The 23,141-nt window shown below is 48.0% G+C and overlaps 1 protein-coding gene across 1 annotated transcript in view; it reads right to left on the reverse strand.

Moving 5' to 3' along the window:
* Ctnnbl1 (catenin beta like 1) overlaps positions 1 to 23,141 on the reverse strand; it is a 155,535-nt gene that overhangs the window by 19,037 nt on the left and 113,357 nt on the right. Inside the window, exons 12-13 of the mRNA XM_060382923.1 lie at positions 4,414 to 4,511; positions 1,886 to 1,966 (exon numbers count right to left, since the gene is read on the reverse strand). Of these exons, the coding sequence (XP_060238906.1) occupies positions 1,886 to 1,966; positions 4,414 to 4,511 (179 nt within the window). The remainder of the gene's footprint in view (positions 1 to 1,885; positions 1,967 to 4,413; positions 4,512 to 23,141) is intronic.

The following is a 23,141-nucleotide window of genomic DNA, read 5'->3' on the forward strand; positions in this document are numbered from 1 at the left end:
GTCATCATACCCAGTGTATGTGGGACTAGGGACTGAGCCCAGGGTTTTGAGCATGCAAGCACTCCACCAACTGAGCTGCATCTCCAGCCCTTCTCTGTAGGTTTTAAGTCCATCCCATTGTCAAAAATAGCAGTTACAAAGGATGGCCCACTGAGCCCGAGTGAAACATTAAGCTAGAAAGGACCTAGGAGTCGCACAAGGAACAGTGACTGGACATGACTGGTGGTGACTCTACCTCCCAAGGCCTTCTGCTGCTGCTTTTAATCTGCTCTAGCAGCTCTGCCAGAGGCTGCGGCTCCAGTGCTGTCACGGCTGCTCCCACACAGACCTAGAGAGCCTTCATTTGTGTGTGTTTGTCATCGCTCACACAAAGAAAGGCCACCTTACTGCTGCACTCTACCTGCCACTCGTGCCCCTCATGGAATGAAGCATCGGGCGAGGAACATGCCTGGGTATCTAAGCCCAGTTCAGCATTTAGAGATTCTGCCTTTATCTTGCAGCCGTATCTCCGTGTGAAAGAAGAAAGTCCCTATCAATCAATCCAATCAATCAGCAAACATCTGAGCACTGACTAGGCTTAGAGATCACAGGGAAGACACAAGAGTGAAAAACAGTTACAATCTACTGCTCTGCCCAGCTGGAGGCATGCTTTGTGGGAGAGCGGAAGTGGCAAAGCCTAGCTCCAGCCTAGATGTGCAGACAGATGAGCAGAGTTCTGCCTACCACTGGGTTGGGCGCCGAATACTCTGGGTAGAGGCTCCAAAGCCTCAAGTATCTCTCAAGGAGAGAACTGAGAGATCCAGAAAATCAAGATCACAAGGAAACTCGGCTCCTGCGGACTGCAGGAAGCAGGAAAGGGCCCCTGCTGTACCGTGGCTACACACTGGGGAGCATCGTAGGTTAGAACACAGACTGTACAACAGACAAACGTGAAACTGGCCCTAATTAAGGCACCTGCTCTAAGCCACAGGGCTGGAGACGGAATGGCATGGAAGCGTGGGGGTCAGCTATCAGAAGAGCAGGGTGGCCCCTCCAGAAGGAAACCTGGTCAGCATGGCATTCAGCAAGCTGCAGGACCAGCAGACAGGCCCAGGCATGCTAGCCTAGGGCTCAGCTTGGCCACAGAGACGGAGCCTTTATTCCCTGGCCTTCTGCATATGGGGAGCTGGATCAGCTGACTTCCCAGCTTCCTCCTGCTCTCCTACCCTGGGATCCCTTTCTTTAGCATCCCACCCGCCACTTCCTCAGGACAATGGCAGCCAGCAACTAACTAATACAACCAGGTCACCATGGTACCAAGTCCTGGCACTGCACCTGGGCACTTTTGAGAGCTGTGCTTATCTGGAATCTTGTCCCAGAAAAGCTCGCCATCTAATGAAGTGTAGTTATGCCATGGCTCTAACCTTCCTTGTTAACTAGATTTAGAGCCACTGTGGAAATGGACACCTGGGTATGACTGTGTGGTTGTTTTCAGAAGGAAGACCCAGCAGTATCATCCCAGGGGCTGGGGTCCCGGACTAAATAAACAGAAGACAGGGAGCTAAGCAGCAGTCACCTCTTCCTGCTTTGTGACTGCAGATGCAATGTGATGGGCGGCCTCATCCTTGTGCTGCCATGCCTACAGATGGACTGACTGTACAGCCTCCAACTGTGAGCCCAAATCAACTCCTCCTCCCTTACCTTGTCAGGTATTTGATCAAAACAACGACAGTAACTAAAACATACACACACCGCCGTGGTCTTTGGCTCTGCTCTTACGGCATGTTAGGTGGCCTGTGGCTGCGGCCACACCTTTGCCCTACCTGTGCTGTGTACAGAGGAGGCACACAAGGGAGCGAATGGGGTGTGCATCAGGAATTTGCAAGAACGGGGCAGAAGTACGTACATGTTTCTCCCCCTCGATCTTCTTGTCGGCCACCTGCATTGCACCTAGGTATTTAAAGTGCAGCTCCATCAGTCGGTCAACCTGAAAGAGAGTCACAGGCGGCGATGAGATGGGAAAGCACCCTCCCACTTCACTGTCACTGCTTGCACTACTGCTTCTGATGGGGTGTGTGTGTGAACATCAGGGACACACCCGGAGCAGAATGAGGGGCACACACCCAGCTCGCATCAGCTTGAACACATGCCCCTGCACAGAGGAGGAGTGCGGCCCCTCTGGAGCTCCCGAGAACTCAAGTTGTTAACAGCAAATAAATAAGTAAGCATGTGAGCCCCTTCTTGCAAAGAGAAGGCGCTTGATGTTACATACTTGACATTCACTTAGAACTTAGATCTCTTCTTTCCAACTGAAACCTTTCATGTTCAGATTCTGCCCCAGAGCTGATCTTTTTTTTTTTTTTAAATGCCCGAGTAAAATCTTTTTAGTTGCTTTTCAGTTGGAGGAGAGTGCCAGAAAAACTCCTTCAGAAACTTGAAAAAAAGACTTTGACGTCTGTTCAGAAATAACTTGAGTCAGTTTTCAGCTTAGCAGAGCCATCCTGGAACATGGCCTGGGGACACAGAGTGGGTTTGGAAAGGTTCACTTTACCCATGACCTTCAAAGGACAGAAAGAGTTCCGCCACGAGGCCGGCCAGACTTCTGACCTATCCGCCAGGATGGCACCACCCCAGCTCTCGGCAAGCAGTATTTTTCTGCACAGGAGCTGATATCATGTTGCTCCAACACAGCCACAGACGGTCCAGGCAGATCGCAGCCCAGTCTCACTTCTAGCAGCTAACGGTGACTTGGTGACTTTCTGCATTTCCCTCCACGTATTTCTATGTACATAATTTCCTTAAACCATGAAAAAGTGTATCAGGTAAAAGGGAAATGATATCACTTTTACTACAAAGCTGTGGAAACTGGAACACGGATCATCACATGATGTCACAGCGTGACTGCTGGGATGCTCTGTGCTATGGTACATTGCTATGATGGCGGGCTCAAAGAGGCAGAACAAGACCACTCTGAAGGCTGTACCTCAGCCCTACCGTGGGTACAAGCAGCAACAGAATTATGGTGTGTTAAAGGGGACTCTGAGCCCTCCTTCTTTTCCTCAGACATTGCCTATTATAAACGGTGTGAAGAGATGCACAGGCTTCTGTACTCAGCAACCTGGGTTCAAATCCCAGCTCTGGTAGTATTAGTGGCATGACCTGGGGTAAGTCCCATGATGTCTCTTGAGCTTCAGTCCCTACCAAAAGCCTGAGTGCCACGGGCACTGGGATAAACTGCAGCTTCACACGGTATAGTGAAGGGGGCTGCTGGGTCCCCTCTCCACAGCGGTTACTCAGTGGGCAGTAGCCACTGCTATTGGCAATTGGTTTGGTTTGGGATGCAAGGTGGCAACATGGAGTACAGTCACTCCCTTAGAACAGTGATCCCCAGCACCTTCACAGGCCACGTGGGGCTGCTCAGCACTTCCTGGCAAGGCCTTTCTTTCCTCAGCACCTAGAGCAGCGGCTCTCCTCAACCTGTTGGTGGTGGTGGTAGCGGAGGTGGGGTGAACGAGCCTTTCACAGGGGGAGCTATCAGATCTCCTGCACAGCAGATATTCACATTACAACTCCTAACAGTAGCAAAAGTGCAGTTATGAAACAGCAACGAAATAATTTTATCGTTGGGGGCATGACAACATGAGGAGCGGTGTTACAGGGTCGCAGCATTAGGAAGGTCGAGAACCGCTGACCTGGTGGGAGCTCATCTGATCTCCCCTAGCTCCCCTGCCCCCTCACTTAGTCTTCCAGAAGAACATTAATGTCTCCAGTCTATAGCCAGGAACAGTGAGGCTCACAGGGGAACGCCTTTTTTTTTTTTTTTGCACATATGTGTGCACGTTGAAGTCTGAGGCTGTTGCCTGTGTCTTCCTCCTTGCTTGCTCTCTCCACTTTGCTTACTGAAGCGAAGCCTCTTGCTGAGCCCAGGCTCACTGACCCCAGCCAGTCTATTAGGAGTCAGCCAGCTTGCCCTGGGAATCTCGTTTGTACCTTTTGAATGCTGGGGTGAAGGGGGTACCACACCTGTCCAGCCTTTACATGGGTTCTCAGTATCTGGTCTCTGGTCTCTGTGCTTGCATGGCCACGTCTGCAGCCTGTGAAACTTGAAAGTAGCAAAAATAGCTCCAGCTGCAGACCTCGGAATCCAAAGCTTGTGTTCACCAGGCTGTGCTGTGTGCCCACCACACCCTGACCTAAACCCTCTTATAGTCTCCTCTATCCCCAGGTGTCCACCGCCGCCGCCCCAGGCAATACTACATTCCAAGGGGAGAACATTGAACACAAGAATGGAACCTTCAAGGTACAATGCAATGAACCCAAATGCTGGAGAAGGCACATTAGGGCTGAGGCACCTGGCACTGGCACCCCTGAGGTAAGGAGCTGTCTCCCCAGCACTCTGCTCCTGGCCCTGTCTTCAGAGTCACGGTTACCCACCTTCTCACTGTCATTTTCGGTAAATTTATTCAGAAGCCGGGTCCGCTGCTGCCCTCTCAGGTTGCGCAGGAGGGAAGCCAGGATCGAACAGACATGCTCTGGGTGGGAAGGAGAGAAGAGAACACACTGAGATCAGAGCAGCAATGATTACCTCTTCAGGCCAGTCTGGGCTGTCGGAGGAGGAGAAAAGAGGCATCACGGACTGAGACTATTGATCAATAAGACAGGAAGCTCAATGGTGTCATCAGAAAACTGAACTGATCTGGGCACGCCACAAAGACACACAGTCAGTCAGAAGGCATGACATCCTCAAGGACAGTGAGCAAGGAGACCAAAGGGAGGTGAGAATTTCTATCTTGTCTGGAATTAATTGACTTGTATTGTCCACAACAGAACCTCAAGCTAATCCCCCACTTACAGAAATGACCTGTGAACAGAATACAAATACCAGCCGGGACATGACTGAATGATGAATAAGAAATGTTCTGTCACTTCTCAAATTGCCTCAGAACTTTCCCTGGCACCGCCCTGGAATGAAATGCCAGGTGTGTAGTGCCCACACTCTGCCTCGCCAACGGCCCGCCTGATGCTGAGGGAGTGGGAGGTCAGCACTTCACACCGTCAGCCTCCTGAACCCCTGCAGCCCGGGGCCCCCTCAGAAACCACGATTCCACCCTCATGAGGAGGACAACCATGGTATAAGGCACAGGCTTCAGTTGTGAAGACAGCTTTTCCCTTAAGCATTAAAAAAAGATTCCTGAGTCACTGCTCTGTGGGTAAAGGCTTGCTGTGCAAGCATGAGGACCCAAGTTCCTATCCCCAGAATCCACACAGAAGCCCCGCATGGTAAGCCATGCCTGCAACACCAAGCCTCTACAGCAAGGTCGGCGGGAGGGACGGGAGGGCCTGGCACAGGCGGCAGCATGGCGTGGCTGTAAGGTGTGTACATTAAACAGTGTGCTGTCACACTCGCACAGTAAGTGATGACAGGTACCACATCAGGGGACTGGGAGCCAGACCTGTGGCTTCTCGCATGTTAGATAAGCACTCTGCCAGCTGAGCCGTGCAGCTAGCCCTCAAATAGGCGTCTCGCCCTCAGGCCTTGGGGCTTGCAGTGGGGCTGCTTCTCTTGCATCCTAGGTTTCAGCTTCCGGGCTAAGGATACGATTTCTGAGCCACCCACGCTAAACTGTCATCACAGGTCTCTGTTCTGTAGTGTGGGGTGTCACACATTACATTATTAAGAGTATACAATAAGGAAAAAAAAACATGCAAAAGTATGCCAGGTATGTGAATAGCATTGCCTTTAACAGATTTTTTTCACCATCTCCCTTCAATTAGAATATAACATTGCCTGAAGGCAAGGACTCCAATCTGCTTTGGTTGCTGCGTACCTCCAGCCCCCATTCCAGTCTGGCATATACAGCAGGTAGCTTGGGAAACCTTGGGGAATGAATGGGGAGGAAGCAGGCTCTCTGTATGAACAGCCAGAGTTGGTGGTGGGCCCCAAACAGACCACTGCTGAGTTCTGGACGTCTTTTTCATGCCTTTGTACCTCTGGGTACAGCGCCCAGCCCGGTTTCAGAGGCACACTGCTTTGCATGATGCACAGAAAGAATCAGGTTACAGTGAGCCAAGGCTCTGCTCTAGAGAGGGCAGCAGAAGTGGGATAGCTTTGAAGGCATAGTCATGGGGGTGTGGGCAGGAAGGCCTCTGGGTGAGCCAAGAAGAAAAGCCCAGAAGGTGGAGTGTGGGAGACCCACAATTCTGCTATTCAAGGCCAAATGAGCAGGTTGGGGCTCTGATCCCTTCAGCTGGTGAACAGGTGTGAGACAAGCCATAAGGAATGCAGTGAAACTCTGAAACTTTGAAATTACTTAGCACAGCAGCTGGGAACAACCTTCCTGTATACATATAAGGCATCTGACAGCCACAGAAGGAGAGGGAAAATCAGCCAGTTCTCATGTAGCGTCTGAGCCAACGCTCTCTCTGCACGGATTGGAAAACCCAGGCCCAGAGCAAGGCTGATGCCAGAGGTTGTATGGTCCCAAGTTCAGATGACAGACGGACCTACCGCTCACCGCCTAGCTCTGCGTGTGCAAGAAGTGAGTGCCCGAGGCTCCAAAGACAGAGTACCCTAACCTGAAGGAACTCCTTCAGGGTAGAGAGAACAAATCAACTCTCACAGTGCAGTGTGACAGGTTCAGTGACTTGGTAGCATAGGACACTAGGGAGCAGGACATCTGCCTAATGCTTCCCACCAGAAGAAACAAAATTGAAAATCCTAAATCCTGACAGCCACAGAGGGAGGAGGAAAGAACATTCTGAGCCAGGAGCCACTGGCTGGAGTGAGTGTTATGCTCATTGGGGGTGATCAACCATGACCACTGGTGCATTTGGAGCAGGGCTGCAGAGAGACGCGATCATGCTAAGGCTTAATCCCATCTCAGCAGCTACCTTCCTTCTACGGACCGACCCTGGGAACAGGTTTCTTTCCTGATGAATTTTTTTGTTTTTCTTTATCAAGGTTTCCTCTGTCTTGGCTATTAGGAAGTTGAAAGATGAACTCATGGGAACCAAAGGAAGCAGCTTCCTTGTTGCTCTATTGCTCGTTCCAACAATGGATGCATGTGGTAGAAATTAAATACAAAATGGCATAAATATACTAAATATTTATAAGCATCTATACTAATTTTTTTTTCATTCTCCTCTCATTATCTTGCTCTCCCGAGGGGGAAAAAAACCTAAAAAGTACTTTGTTTATATTCTCAAGAGAAACTTTATATTTTACACAATATATTCCCAAATATACCTACTCTTAATAGCACAGACTTACTTTTTATTTTTTTTTTTTAAGTGGCTATCTAGAATGCTATTGAATTTAACTAGTGAGACATTCCTGGGTATTTTTGGTAGAGTCCCGTTTGAGATTTTTTTTTAATTAAGGGCAATGATATTCACATATTCTGGCATATTTTTTCATGTTTCTTTTCCTTATAGCATATCCTTAATAATGTAATATGTGATGATATTGTAATATCGTATGTGATAATAATGTAATATGTAATATGTGACTGAGATGAAAATCACACATAAAATGTCAAATGTCATTTGGGCCAGAAAGATGGCTCAACAGGTGAAGACAGCACTTGCCATGCAAGCCTGGAGACCTGAGGTCAATCCCTGGGGCCCACATGAAAATGGAAGGAGAAAACTGACTTCACAAAGTTGCCCTGACTTCCATGTATGCATTGGCTGTAGCACATGTAGCCTCCCCCTGCAACATATCATGTGTATATACACACACAAAAAAAATAAAAAATTTATAAGGGACCGATAAACTGTCTTTCAAAAGGAACATACCAAATACACTGCTTCTCTAGACGCATTGGTAAATGTCTGTCTCCCTACATGCTTCCCCCACAGTGTCCGCTGCCCAAGAGGAATGATGACACCTGGGCAGATAGAAGCAGACTCTCCCTTTGATTAGCAAGGTCTTGTTCAACACTCCTTTCCTAGGTGTAAAGCAGGTTCCGCAGACACAGGGAGCCTCAGGACACCCTATAATACAGAGACTGTGATGAGGGTTTGGCTTGGGTGACTCAGAAGTCTTATCCTTGGCACCTGAAAGCTGAAGACCTAGGACACAAGAGGAGCAGTCCCACTGCAAACCCAAAGGCCTGAGGCCATGAGCCAAGTGCGCTAAACACCCTGTCTAAGTCTTGGAGGGCTGAGAACCATGTCTGCGGGCAGAGAAGGATGGCTGTGTGGCCCCTCCTCCTCTTCCTCCTCACTGTACTTTTCATTAGTTGAAGAGATGCCCACCCACATGGTGATGGTAAATCTTTACTAAGCCATCTGATTCAAATGCTGATCTGTTCCAGAAACACTGCTAGGCTTACGCAGGCCATGTTTCGCTGGCTACCAGGGCTTCCTTTAGCATCATAACGGCAACACGTGACTTACTCGCCATGTTTACTAACATTTGTTATTGCTTCTCCTGTGAACTTACACTTTCCTTAATTTTCATTTCCAAGTGATCTTTGTAAGTTAAGGAAACTGCCTTCTTCTTATAGGTTGCGAATATTTTCCTTAGTTTGCCATCTGTCTTTTGGGAATTCTTACTCAAAGTCAGGATTAGCAGCACAGTACTATTCTGCTTGAACCCTGCTTCAGATGCCTATTTGAGGGCTAGATGCACTGCTCAGCTGGCAAAAGGCTTATATAATGCAGATGAGGTCACGGGTTTGGCTCCCAGTACCCTTCTCCCCAATCCTATTTGAAAGTAGGTATGGTATCCCGTCATCTTCATCATGCATGTGCAACAGACGGCACATTATTTTGTCTACACACCTTATAGCCAAGCTGTAAGGTGTGCCATTTTTATCTTAGTCTTATTAATCTAGAATCGAAGGCCAAGAGAGGTTAGCATGGAACCCCATGCTTGAAAAAGTAGATTCCATGTTATCTGACTCCAAATGGTAAGCTTTTCCTTCTTCTGCTGCTATGTTTCCCATAAACAAAACCAACTCCCTGGCTGTTAAAGAAGGAAGAGAGGAGACCAGAGACCAAATTGGCCTGAAAACAGACCCCGCAGTGGCTCACTGTGCCCAAAAGACAGGCACTATGTAAATGTGGATTTATAAAAACCCAGCTTTAATGAGGCTAAAATCAAGCAAAAGGCCATATGGAGGAAGACAAGAATAACAACCCGTCTTCCCTACTTTACTGAATTAGTCTTTCCAGAAGCAATTTCTTTCAGAGTCTAAATAAAGAAGACACTTTGGGTTTTACACAGTTCCACAAATACCAAACCAGAACTGCCCTCAGGAGTCATTTCCCCCCTGAATCCTCCTGATTCTGGTGGACGAGAAAGTTCCAAGGGAGTGAGTGTTCTGTATATACCTTACCAAGAGGGCAGGGATTACTGGAACCCGGGAAGAGTGTCCAGAGCAACGTGTTTCAAGTAAAGAAATGTGGTCTATGAAAGGACCATTTCTGGCACCAAACCCTCTTAGCGTGTGTGCTCCCAGCTCAGCCCCGTCTGGGCAGCAGAAACCTTGACCATTGGCACAGTACACTAAGCAAGCTGTCACCTGCCTGATTGATAGGGCTTTAAGCCAAGCAAACCTGAAAGCTCCCCATGCTCCCTCTACCTCTGTAAGCTCTGGCCTGTCATATGTCACAGGAAAACACTCCAGCCACCCCAAGTTTCAGCACACAGGTTTCATTAGCTACTAATAAATGTAGCTTCCCTAAGAACAGATTTCAGCCCAAGGTGGTGTCAATTTTTCATACACCAAGGAGATGGGGAGAGCTCCTGGCACAGAGAGCAGAGGAGATAACAGGTTTATCTGCTGGCCAGCACCGCTCGGCTGCTCTGTCATTTCGACAGGATAAAATGGAGGTGAAGGATAGCTATGGAGCTGTCAATGTGGACGTGTGGATGCGGCAGCTCCCCTGCGGAGGAAAACACATGCAGGCATATCCTCCTACCATGCGCACATACTCGGCACACACACGCCACACACCACACCATGCCACCTTTATACATCCCTACCCTGGAATTCACAAAGGGGAAAGTCAGATAAATCCAGTTTTCAGTTCTGGGGAGAGAGGTGGGCATCTTGGCATCCTGGTGGAATGCTAGAGCCAGCACTGACACTATGCCCGTGTAACTCCCTGCCTGCTGGGCACCCGGCTCAACAGTCAGACAACTGGCTGCCTCCTCCACTAATTACTGAAATTGCCTGGAGGGGTGGCTTCGGTCCACCCTTCCCCCAGCTTCAATCTCCTCAGGGCCTCTCCAGGGTGATTAGCAATGAGCTAGATGGTATCTACACAGAGGGCTAAAAGTTTGATTTTCCAGGGCAGTTGGAGTTGTCTGATTTTCAGAGCTGAAGAGCGGAGCTCTCTCCCACCTCCCCTGGGGTTCTGCTTATAGAAACTAAGGCCCAGGGAAGGGTGTGACTTGCCTCAGGTTAAAAGCACATTTGGAAGGGGCACAGGAATCTAAAATCTACAGCCCTCCTTCCCCCTGTCTCTCTACTGGAGAATCTGAGTGATACTTCTGCATGGACTCTCTGAGTGCCCACCTCTCTTAGACATGGCTCCTAGTTAGAGATCCTCACTGCTTACATGCAAACCAGGGCTTTCCAGAATAGCACAGACTGAGGGAGTCCTTCCAAGTAGGTCTCTGGTATATACCATTTTGCAAAGAATTGAATGCATTACTGTTTCTTAAAAGTAAGTGAGGTCCAAACCCCAACACACTTGGTTAGCAACACCTCACTCTGTGAGAGGAGCCATTTTACCTCTAGGGAGGCCTGTTCATAAGCAGGGTATCAGGTGCTCTGCAGAGAGACAAGCACTGAGAGGACTTAATCCTAGGGTCGGTTCCAGACAAAGACAAGTGAATTCATCAGTTTTTTGGTGTTGCTTGAGGATCATCAAGGCTTGGGTTCAAATCCTGTCCTTGGCAAAACCTGAGTGAGTGCTTTATTTACCTCAGTTTCCTTGTTTGTGAAATGACCCCTCTGTTGTCTCAAGGGAACCATGAGCACAGTGCTCACTCATCAGATGGCACCCTGAGACGTGCCACACCAAAAAGAGCATCGTGGGATCCCTTAGCTGTGCACCTGCCACGAGCTTAGCTCTCTCTTTGCACACTGTTCTGGCCCCACAGTCCCCGCAGTGTGTTTGCCTGCCTGGGTCCTGGTGAGATAATATGTTTCCAACACCAAAATGGAGCAAGACCCACTTCACTCTTGTCTTTAATCCCACAATGAATGAAAATAAAGTGGGTGGGTGCTGGGGTGTGGCTATCTATAAAGTCAAATAAAACATGATTCTAGAGACCCGCAGACATCCCTGAGGTGGGCAGTAGCTGTTTACAGGGAGCTGAAGGACACAGCACATCTAAGCAGAGACGGGCTTACTTTTAATAAAAATGAACACATTTTGCCATAATAACCACCCACTGAAAAGAGAATACATAATTTGCAAAACTATAACAAATAGCTCCTTGTTCTTGAGTTGTACAAGGATGTACAGGCCAATGATAGGGCATAAAGCATTTTGAGTACCTTCTAGTGCCAGGCACCATAGCAAGCAGGGGACCATGGAGGTGAAAGGCCGTTGGCTCTAAGGCAGTTGCTGTCCTAGAAGCAAGGCAGCGAGTGACCGCAGAGAACACCATTAATTGGCATGCAGGGAACGATGGGAACCAGACTAGGGGCCCGTAGTTCAGCTGGGGCCGGAATGAGAGGGTGTGTGTGGGAAGAGCAGGAGGTCAGAGTCAGGCTGGGAGGAGATTTCGACAGACGCCTGGGAGAGATGAGGGTTGGGTGTCTTCAACTGGCTAATGGGTAGCTTGAGCTCATTGTTTGTAGTTATTTGCTGATAGGCTGACAGAAGCCAGGAGTCGGAGTTTTATGAGCACATCTCCTTTCTGAAGTACAGATCTGGGCACACTGCTGAAGTCAGTGATGAGCGGAATGCTCCTCAGAGTAACAAGTCTCCCACAATTGTGTGTGTGTGTGTGTGTGTGTGTGTGTGTGTGTGTGTGTGTGTGTGATGAGGCAGATAGCAATTCCTAATTTCAATGTCCTCATATTCCTGTACCTCCAGATCGGGGTGAGTATTGCTAGAATCTCTGGTAAATTTTGGTATGAATGGCAGGGCAGGCCCGTACTCACTAGGAAGAAACAGGTGGCTCTGAGCTGGCTGCAAGAGGAGGACCCTGGTACAAAAAGGCATAGAAATCCCACCATGTGCAAGGCAGGTCTGGGGATGGAGGGGACATACACTGCCCCTGTCCTTCAGATGCTTCTGGGTGACAGGACAGACAACAGAAACGATGGGAACTGATGGACAAAGCATGATGGACACTGGGCATATCAGTGGCAATGTGACAACCACACCCAGTGTCTATATGCATCAAAACACCAAGCTCTACCCCATACAAGATGCAGTGAGTCTTTGATAAAACCACTGGGAAAAAAATAGGTAAAATCACATTCAAAGTACAGGTGGGTAGAAAGTAGGAAGAAAGGGCAATGGAGCAAATAGGCCAACCAGGAGTCTGGGAGGGGTAGTGGGGAAAGGCTGAACTGAAGCAGAGCCTTTAGGACGAGTGCGGTGCTCCAGGGAGACAGCTGAAGCCAAGGACCTAAACAGGGAAGGACAGGGTGGACAAAGAGGAGAGGTCAGCAAGTGGGCAAAGGGCAAAGGGCAGAGGGCAAAGGGGGAGGGGAGGCTGAGAAGGGGGTGCAGAGCAGAAAGCAAGCTGAATGTAGGACTATGAACAGTAAAATTACCTGCGTCCTGAAGGTGAGTGTGTGTGTCTGTGTGTAGATGTGTGAGTGTGTCTGAGTGTATGTGTCTGTGTGTACATGTGTGAGTGTGTCTGAGTGTGTGTCTGTGTGTACCTGTGTGAGCGTGTGTGAGTGTGTGTGTGAGAGTGTGTGGTTATGAGTGTGTGTGTGGTATGTGTGTGTTTGTATCTGCATGTGCTGTGGTGCATGCGGAGGTCAGAGAAGTTGGCGCTCTCCTTCCCCCATGTGGGTCCAGGGATCCGATTCAGGATGTCAGGCTGGGCAGCAAGTGCCTTTACCTGCTGAGCCATCCGTCTGGCCAGGTGTGGCTGGCCACTCTGCAGCCTCAGAACCTCCACCTGCCGTCCAACGGCCCGAATGGTTAGCTAGAGACAGGCACACATGGGTCAGCCAGGGTTCCAACAGGATGGAAACAGTCCCTGCGCTTTACACATCAGGCCCACATCCTGCTCAGATCCAGCGGGGCTTCTTTAAAATTCATGGCCATGCTGCAGCGCTGCCTCTGTTTCCACTCAACACCCAAAGCCAGCCAGTGCCTTTGTTTTAGGAAACCAAATGCAGCACTGTTTCCATACTCTGAAATTACAGCCATCCAGTTTTAGTGCCGAGCCCACTGCCCACCTCCCTTCAGCTACCCAGATGGACAGACATCCTGGTTTCTGCTAAGATTCTAGATGCAAACAGGATGTTCAAAATACCCTAATTAGATCGATCCCTGCCTCAGCAGTGGTGTGCTGGAATACAGATTAATGTGCCGCATGGCCGGCACTGGCAGCTCAAGTGGCAGGAAGCCCTGTCAAATCAAGCCACAGTATTACATCTTCTGCCTTTATTGTTATTTTTTCCTCTTCTTACATTTCATGATAACGGACATCTACCTAGTCAGGACTGTGGCAAGCCATGCAGTCACTCCGGCATGCTCAGCCCCTGTAGCGGAGTACTGATGCCAGTCAGATCAAACACCCTTCCAAAGACAGATGGATCTGTGTGAGCATCTATATATAGTCTCCTTAACATACACACAAAACACATGTATTCCTATTCTTCCCAAACTTTTCCTGAGTAGTCAATACATGGCAGGCATATGTGGGGACTTAAAATGGTAACACATATGCAAACCTGCCATGCATCTGTGTGCACTCTGCATGTCTCATGTCATTTCATCTCCACAATCACCTATGGGTCACGCTGACCAGCCTCCCCATTTCCCAACAGGGAACAAGTAACTTAGTTCAATAGTAATCAAACTACGTGTTTTCCCTTAAGTGTTAAGAGAGCCCCCAACCCACTAGTGAGGCAAATAAAACCACAAGCTATTTCCACTCAATGAAGTTTGCAGCGGAGCGCCGGGGAGGATATGGGAACGCCCTCACAGCCTGCTGTCCAGCCCATCAGAGCCCTTGTCACACTAAGACACAGGTCCTTACAGGCTGGGTGAGTTTCAGTCTTGGCTATCCCTAATCCTGCATCACACACACACTCAGGCAAGAGCACACACATACGCACGCACGCACGCACGCACAGAATAACTGAGTCCCTGAGAAGGGACTGAGGGAGGAGATGGCTTTCTGAGAGGGTCAGAACAAAGGAAATCCTGAACTTTGTGGCAATGTAGCCACAGAGGCAAAGGAGTGAGGGCACTCTAGACAAAGCACAAGAGGCTGGGACTCAGAGACATACAGGGCAGGTCACTCACTGGGGTGGGTGAGGAATGGAGGACACAGCAGATAGGTAAGGAGGCTTAAGCAAGAACCCTGCACCTTGGACTAGAATGTGGAGTTTGTTCCACGGGACATATGGAAGACAGCAAAAGAAAGTAGCACTATCGGATCTCTGCTCAAGAAAGGTCATCCTGGAAAAGGGACAGGGAGGTGTCGTACAGAAACACAGGCAACAAACACAGCTCACTGCATTCAGATGTCCCTACGAGGAAACTGTCCTGAAGCAAAACCTGAAATTGTCAATGACCTCCCACAAGAGTCTCGGGCCCTGTCCCTTTCTCAGGGAAGGAGAAAGGTGTGGAAGGAGCTAGGAGACTATACTTCTAGTCCACTCTCTACAGAGTTATTTTTTTTCCCCCAACTACAGATTGGGGACCTTTTCCTTGACTATAGGATGAGAATGACTTAGATAATCTGAGAGTCTAGTTATCAAAAAGATGCAAGCTAGTGAATGACCTAGCAAGAGGTCATGGAAACAGAGGACCACAGAGACTTGTACACAAAAGTTCCTGCCAGCTCTATTTCCCATGGTCCAACTCTGGAACAGCCTATTAACAGAAAGAATGGAAAAGTTCATCCATAACACAATTCCAGACAGAAACAACAGTAAGAGACCACCAATGCATACTTCAACTATGAGCTAATCTCACAAAGGGCATACAGGGTAGGATCTAGGTGAGGTTAACCTGGTTATGGTGTTTTGTTGTTGTTGTTGTTGTTTTAAAGGAACTGTGGCAAGTTACCTCTGTGGGGACAAGGAGGGAGGGTCTGGTTAGTGAAAGGAAAATTTCTAGGATACTAGAATATCTTGACAGGGCACTTGCTCAAACCCATCACACGAGCCCCTCAAGCTCTGTGCATCCCAGTGGTAGCTAAGCAATAACAACATGAGGTTAATAATAAACATGCCAGAGTGTCACATACATTATTGTCTGCAACTTACGTTCTGCTTCAAAAATAAAACAGATGGCAAGAGAAGCAGAAAAGCAGCACAGAGTGGGAACCAACCAACCAACCAAACAAACAGAGCAGAGTGTTGACTGTATCCCTGCTGCCAGGTATGGCAGGATTCAGGCACCTTTCTTTCACCTTTTCTACCTTTGAAATTTTTCTTAAGAAAATGTTGAGAAAGAGGCAAGAAAAGTGAGAACAACACAAACCTGGGAAGAGAGACTTCGAAAGGCGATTTTCCAGAAAGGGGGTTTCATATGTATTATTTGAAACTGTGAACATCTTTCTCACTGAAACCTGTTCTACCTGAAACATAACTAAAATTAACTAAATATTCTCACTTCTGGGTTGTGACAAGACTCTATAAACATGGAGCACCCACTGGGTGCAGAGAAGTACAGGTGCAGCTTGGGGGGACTTCTCTGTCACCACCCTTCCCCTGGGATTCCCTTCAGCGGCCCAGCAGCGCATGGAGTATTTAAGTGCTATCTTGGCAAAGCTGGGACCAGGAATGATGGGGAAATGCTTCTGTGTGCTGTACTGACTGGCTCTCAGAGCCAAGGGAGGAAGGGCTGCATGGTATGGTGTTTCGTAGGCCCGAGGCTCCTTAGGAGCAATGCTCCTGCAGCAGCATGGTCCAGACATCAGGAGGGATGGAGGAGCTGCATGCAAGACCTACCACGTGTACACCACGACATGCTGGGAGCGGGGACTCTTCACCTGCAGTTTTCTCTGGCTCCTGCAATGTGATCTGTCAGGGCTGCCAACCCTTTGACTAAAGCAGCAGCAGTGTGACCTTACGACAACAGCTCTGGGAGCACCATTTGACTTCTGAACCCAGTGCAGGCTTGGCCAAACTGCCACAGGAGGCCATATACTAAGAACAGCAAGCAGAAGGGCTGCTACTGCCACTACCCACGCACACTGGCCAACCCAGGGTTTCTTAGCAATAGAGTCCATTTTAATTACAGAGATATTTTGATACAACAAACAACACCTTAAGGACCATATGACTAACTTTATAGTAATGATTTAGGCTAGAGTGGCATTTGGGACCTTTAGGAAAGGACATGCCCACCTCTGCCCTTCTTTTTCTTGCTTTTTGGAATACAGGAGTTGTAACCAGAGCACTAGCAGCCATCTAGGACCATAAAGCAATCTTCAAACGAGTAGCTAGGTCCCTTTATAGGTGCTTGGGGCACACTGAGAGCCAACCAACACTTCTGGCCTTGAGATAAGAATGTCAGGATGCAGGAAGCTGTCAGAACAGCCCCGCTGGCCTTTGGGCTTGTCTTACCTGGGAGAGACATATACACCTCTGCATCCGTTTAGCTAGTGTTTGTGATTCTAGTTCTCAGCACTGACCCTGCATCTTCTAACTGACCCCTCAAGCTCTTTCTTAGGACTCCCAAAGTAGAAAGAGAGACTACACGTCTTGAGCGTCCTGAGGCTGGCCTTAAGCAAAGGGATGTGCACATGGCTACCTATATTCTAAGAAGCAGCCCATATCCCAACAGAGGAAGCCTTGGAAGCAGATCAGCTGCTGTTGAAAAGGCGTGATTCTCCTCAGAACGCTTCCCATGATTATACACAGACCCAGAAAGGACCAGTAAGCTTTTGCCTGGAGTTCAACACCTTCATTTTATGGCAGATGCTCAGAAGTGCGGACACTGTGGAGCCAAGTGCTGATGGAGACCAGCTTCTCTGGCCTCATGGAGGCTTGGGGGAGGCCTCTGATGAGGACAGCCCTGCAGCAGCCAGAGCTCAGCTCAGTTCCTTGCCTTCCGCTTTCAGAGTACTTCATCTAAATGAAAGCCCACTGTGGCCTATGAGCTCTTCTAGAGTTTGGGAAGTGAATTATCTAGTTACTGTGGCTCCTTTACAATGAAGCACATAAAAACATCTTTAGATCCTAAAATGAGACAAATGGCTAGGGTGTTTGTACTGTGACATTTTTCTTTTGCAAAGTGTCCTTGATGGTCAGCTCAGTGCATTGTCAAATAGCTCAATTGGGTTGGGGAGGCACAGGACACCTGGTTGGCCTGAACTGGTACCCAGAGGTGAGGCACCAAGGTTGGCAAACTCCCACACTCCATCAGCAGATCTGCTCTTCTCTACTTGTATATCCCAAGTATGGTGGGCGCCTGGTGCAGCAGAGCTGACCATCACAGCCCCAAGAAATGGGAGCTGCTTTCATACTCCTGAACCCTTACTCCCTACAACCTGCCTGTGTGTGTGTGTGTGTGTATGTTTATGCGTGCGTGTGTGAGGGATGCAAGAGTGGCGGTCAAGGCTTTTTAGAATGAGCTAAAGTCATCCCTACCACTTTTATGTTATTTGGAGGCTCTGCCTCAGTCCTCGATAGCCCCATCTGATCCTCCCACACTAAACATCAGTCATCTTCAGATGCCCGAGGCCTCGCCAGCTCCTGAGCTTCAGGGGTCTGCTGAAAGCCACAGAAACCAGCAAACTCTGTGTGCAGACCCAAGGCAGCTTGTGTTCATTTGCTTGAAGCTTGACATGGCATGGCAAGAGGCTGGAAGCATTTCAGAGCTGCCGAAACACAGTTCTTTCATTCCATGTCTGAGATGAACAAACTAAACCATTTTTTGATCATTCACACAGGAAAATGTCTGGAGAAACACACAGTCAACTTTGCTGTGAAAATGCTTTGGGGTCACACTCTAACAGGTGTTAGATATCTTCTCAGGAAGAGAGGACTCAGTGAAGCTGAAACCATACTGTTCCATACTGGGTTCCATGTTGTCACTAGTACATAGGCTATGGGCGTGATGTCAAAGCTTTCTTCCACACACCACACCAGCCATCTCACAGGTGCATACTGGAGAACTAGAGGGAGGCGGGGTGCCTGAGTTCAAGGCCAGTCTGGTTGGTCTACATAGTGAGTCTCAGGCCAGCCAAGACTACACAGTGAGACCCTGCTTAAAACAGAACAGAACAAAACAAAAAAAAAGGGGGGGAGGGGAGGAAGTGGAAGAGGAAGAAGAAGGAAGATTAGAAGAAGGAAGAAGAGGAGGAAGAGCAGGAGGAGAACAAATGACCTGTGGGTGGGCTGGGGAGGGAGGACTTTGCAGTCTTTCTGAATTGTGAAAACCATCTGTTAGTATTCAAGACAGACACTATGCTAGTCAGTTCTCACTTCTCTCCTCTTCCTTTCTTTCTTTGTGGGGGAGGGGAGTGCCTGGGGAAGAACTCAGGGCCTCATACAAACCAAGAAAGTATCCTGTGCTCCTCTAGCTCTTAGTATTTGTAGCCACTTTTGTGCTAATTGTTCTCCCTATACAGAAGAAAACAAGTAAAGCTCAGAAAGATGGCAGAGCTAGTAAGAGCTTCACGTCAAGGGATCCGACTTTAATGCAGCCTTTCCCTTTCTCCAAATTTGCCTTTCTAGGGAATGAGGTTTCCTAGTATGCAACTTTCTAGGTACTAATTAGTGAGCTGAGTTGTAGGAACTTAGCAGAGAGCCCATTTTGAAGAAAACCATACAATGAATCACCAGTGTCCCTTTGCTTCACACAAAACAGATGGTTTCTGGCAAAAATGGACTTCAAAGTAATTTCTGTAAAACAAATGCTCCTTGGACTGCTCTGAAATCCGAGATGCATTCCCCAGGAAAGATGTCCCCAGCCAGCACCAGCATAAATAGCTGGTGAAGGCACGCTGACCAGCCTGGCAGATGAGGGCATGGGTGCAGATCTGGAACAGCACGCCTGGTTGCTGCTGCTTTTCTACAGTTCCCATAAACTGACAAGGGGCTGTCCTGTTCAGTGAGTCACACAGGGAGCCCAGGACAGTAAGCCTGTACCCTCACCCCAGTGGCTCTGAGTAGCATGACGGGATATGGCGCAGGGAACAGAAACTAGACTTTATTCACAAGCATACTAACAGGCACAATCATAATCATAAGTGTATGTTTCCCTGCCTACTTACTGGACAATCCTCCTGTTCCCTTGCTCATGTGGATAGTTCTCAAAGGAAGGGGAGGAGTCCACAATGGGAGATACTTTACAATTTTGCAGTGTGTACCTGTGATGGCTCGAGGTGTTACTGGGCTCTGGGAAGTGGAGGACAGACATGTTGCCGAATGCCTCTCACACCAAAGTATGCCCTGCTTTAAAGTGTCAATACTAAGCTGAGACGTCCTGAGCTAGGCTGTTTCTGACATCTAACTGTTCAACTATTAGTGGGTCTCAATGTTAACAAACACATTCCAGCTAGAAAAATGGCCTCAGGGCTCTCATCCTCATCAGTGGTTACTGATTTGATAAACATTCCATATGAGATGAAATTCCATCATGTCTAGGAATGCCTTAAAATATCTCAGGGAAAAAAAAAAGTGGGGTAGGGAGCAGGGGGGTGAAATCAGATTGACAAAATACTAATCATCAGAACTGGGTAATGGGCAAGCTGAGAGCTCAGCAGATATGCTTTTTATACCTCGGTATATCTTGAAAATTCCTACAATAAAGGGTAAGTTTTTTCCTTCTGATCAAGTCTACATAAAGAGATACAACAGATAAAAGGGTTCCTACTCACCCCACACCCCTGACCTGGTCCATGCCTAGCAGAGCTCAGGTGATTAAAAACCAGCCAGCCAACCCCTAGGAGGCTGCTGGATGTATGTGGGGGTTGGGTGGAGAGAGAGGAGACTGTCTAGGAGGAAAAGGCAGTGGAAAAGCAGGACCCGCTGCAAGGAGGCAACAGGATGGGGAACACCCAAAGCACAAGCAATCAGTCCCAGAAAAGGTGGTCAGGGAAGGCATCGCTGTGGAAGCATGGAAGGGAGAAAAGGGCATGCTGGGGCATACGTGGGAGGGACTGTGTAGCTCAGACAGGACTTCAGGGAGGGCAGGGTGCTGCTGGAGAAAGCAACAGGGCTGGTTGTCCATGCTGCACCAGGGTTTAGGTTTTGTTTGTTTTTACAAGACAGGGTTTTTCTGTGTAACCAGAGCCCTGGCTGTCCTGGACTCACTTTGTAGATCAGGCTGGCCTTGACCCCACAGAGATCTGCCTGCCTCTGCCTCTCAAGTGCTGAGACTACAGGCATGCGCCACCATTGTCTGGCTTTGGTTTTGTTTTTTCAAGACAAGGTTTCGCTGTGTAGCCATGGATATCCTGGTATACACTCTGTAGACCAGGCTGGCCTTGAACTCAGAGAAGAGATCTACCTGCCTCTGCCTCCTAAGTGCTGGGACTAAAGGTATGGACCACCACTTCCCAGCTCAGGATCTAGTTTTATTCTAAATCTATAGTGAGAAGGCTTCAAAGTGTGACCTGATTCCAGTTTTAGAGGTACTAGAGGAAGTTCACTTGTCTTCTCTGGGACCCTGGAAGAACAAAAGAGAGTCTGGAAAGAGGCAGGGATTCCCAAAGTAAGCCAGTGACAGAAAAGAATTGCCATTATTTGGGGAAGAAACTGAGGAGCACAGGGACAGTGAGCATTAAGAAACCAAGACTATACTCAAGAGGTACCTGTACTATCAGTTATACTTTAGTCATAACTGATAACATCACAAGAGAGGAGAGAAAATGAAATGTCTTAAGAAGACCAACACAGCAAAATCTACAAGTGATCTTGAAAAAGAAAATGAATTTAGTACCATTGCAGGTGACAACCAGAATAATGATTTGTGGCTTCCTCCTTTCCTAAAGAGCCATACACTGTGACCAGAAGTGTCTGGCCCCTGCCCTCCTGGTCACCAGTCTGATCTGGTGGAGGACAGGTAGTGGTATGGTTTATTGCACTAGCAGTCACTCCACGGACTGCACACTGGGATCCTTGCCTTTCTGGAGTCCCATGGTGATCTCTGTGCCTTTGTACATACTATTCCTTCTGCTTAAAAGCTCTTCCAGGTCTTGTCCATATGGGAAGTTCCTACTCTCTTTCAATCTTTTGAATTTTCTTGGAATGATTTGTGATTCTCTCCCCAGGTAGAACAGATACCTAGTTCCTCTTTCAGTGCTTACAGCTGGCACAAGCTGGAACTTCAAGTTGGGTCTTCAGGTTCTAATAAAAAGCTATGCTTTTCCTACTATACTGTAGCTGAGATTCCTGCCAAGTGTATAACTCAGAAAGACACACCTAACTTCATATGAAATATACAGAAAGAACCTCATCAGAACATAACTCATTACTCTAAAAAGTAAAATGAAGTCAGAAAAAGGTTTTACATCCCACATTGTCTCATACCAAAAACTTGGTAGTGCTTCCCTGCCCTGCCCTGCCAGTATAATTTGCCTTCCCTCAGCCTTTTCCAGAAATAGCCGGTTACTGCACTGTTGCCTTGGAGATTAAAACTCATTTAACTTTCTGGTCGTGAGATATCTCCTCGTGAGGCTAGAACACAGTGTTAAAAACTGTGGCTTTGGGTTCCTGCTGTTATTTTAAACTGTGTGCACAACTGAGGAAGTGCTTACCTTCTTTGGGGCTCTTTTCTCAATAAGAAAGCAAACTAACGCAAAGCTGGAAGGAGATACAGCCTCTCACATAGACTGGAACAGGGCGATACTCAATAAACCTGAGTCACTATCCGCTGTCAGCAGTGGCTGACACCTCAGGCCAGTCAGCCTGCTAACCAGCTAGAACACTGTCATTCCCAAAGCTAGCCAGCCAGCAGGCACACTTACTGTAACATGATTTATCAGTAATCAATACATTTAAGGAAGTTGTAAACATGCTTTCAGTGATTATCAAAATCAGACGCTTAATTTATTTTATGGTACCTCACAGCGAATAAGGAACACATTAACAATCATTTACTTTCTACTTTGGAATCAGGGACAAAGAGAAAGTGTTACAAAGAAGCGTAGAAAATGTAGAAGAAATGGCGGAAACACAGCTAGCAATCCCCACCAGCTGCATGCTGCAGCCATCACTGTCTTGCACATTATCTTATGCAGTCTCATATGCTGTGAAGTAGTGCTGTCTCAACCTTTAAGTTGACAGGAACTCAGTGCAGAAACCTACCCCAGGCTCCTGAACCTAGTGACTCTTCACAAAGGAGCAGTCAACTGTAGAAAACCACCCTGTACCAGGTCTAGGGCTCTCCAAAACCATCCCGGGGCTCACCTGCACAGAGCCACAACTAAGCAAAATGTTGCCTCAGGTGGGTCCAATACTGGAGAATAACCTCTGTTTGGGGATCCATTGTTTGGCTTCCAAGAAAGAATATTCAACATCTTTCCAGCCTCCTTCTTATGCTAATTACAGCTCATCAGCATCTGGACACCCACAAGCAAAATCAATCTGGCACTAGAAGCCAGCCAAAGACATTTTCCTACTATAAAAAAAAAACAAACAAGGCTGCAACATGATTAAACACACTGAGCATTTCCCCAGTAACCTGCAGGCTGCTGCACATAAAAATTACATCTGATTTTACAAGAGTCCAGGAGGAAGGACACTAACAAACACCTCACACCTGCAACTGCATTCTTTATGAGCAGTGAAATGTATACAAGTTTATTTTCTGTGCCTCCCTTCCATATCATATATTTCGTTAGGTACCAATATGTCCAACACATTCAAATATTCACACATTAAAAGAAGCCAACACCTTCCGTCTCATGCTTTCAGTGAATGACTGTGAACACTCTGGCTGCAGGTCTGCAGCCCCACTCCCTGAGCCCCTTGCAGTCCCAGTACTTTTACCATATGTGGAAGAGCCACCTTGCCACCCAAGCTCCCCTCCAAACCGAT

This window comes from Meriones unguiculatus, chromosome 4, assembly GCF_030254825.1.
Source record: "Meriones unguiculatus strain TT.TT164.6M chromosome 4, Bangor_MerUng_6.1, whole genome shotgun sequence".
NCBI classification, from domain to species: domain Eukaryota; kingdom Metazoa; phylum Chordata; class Mammalia; order Rodentia; family Muridae; genus Meriones; species Meriones unguiculatus.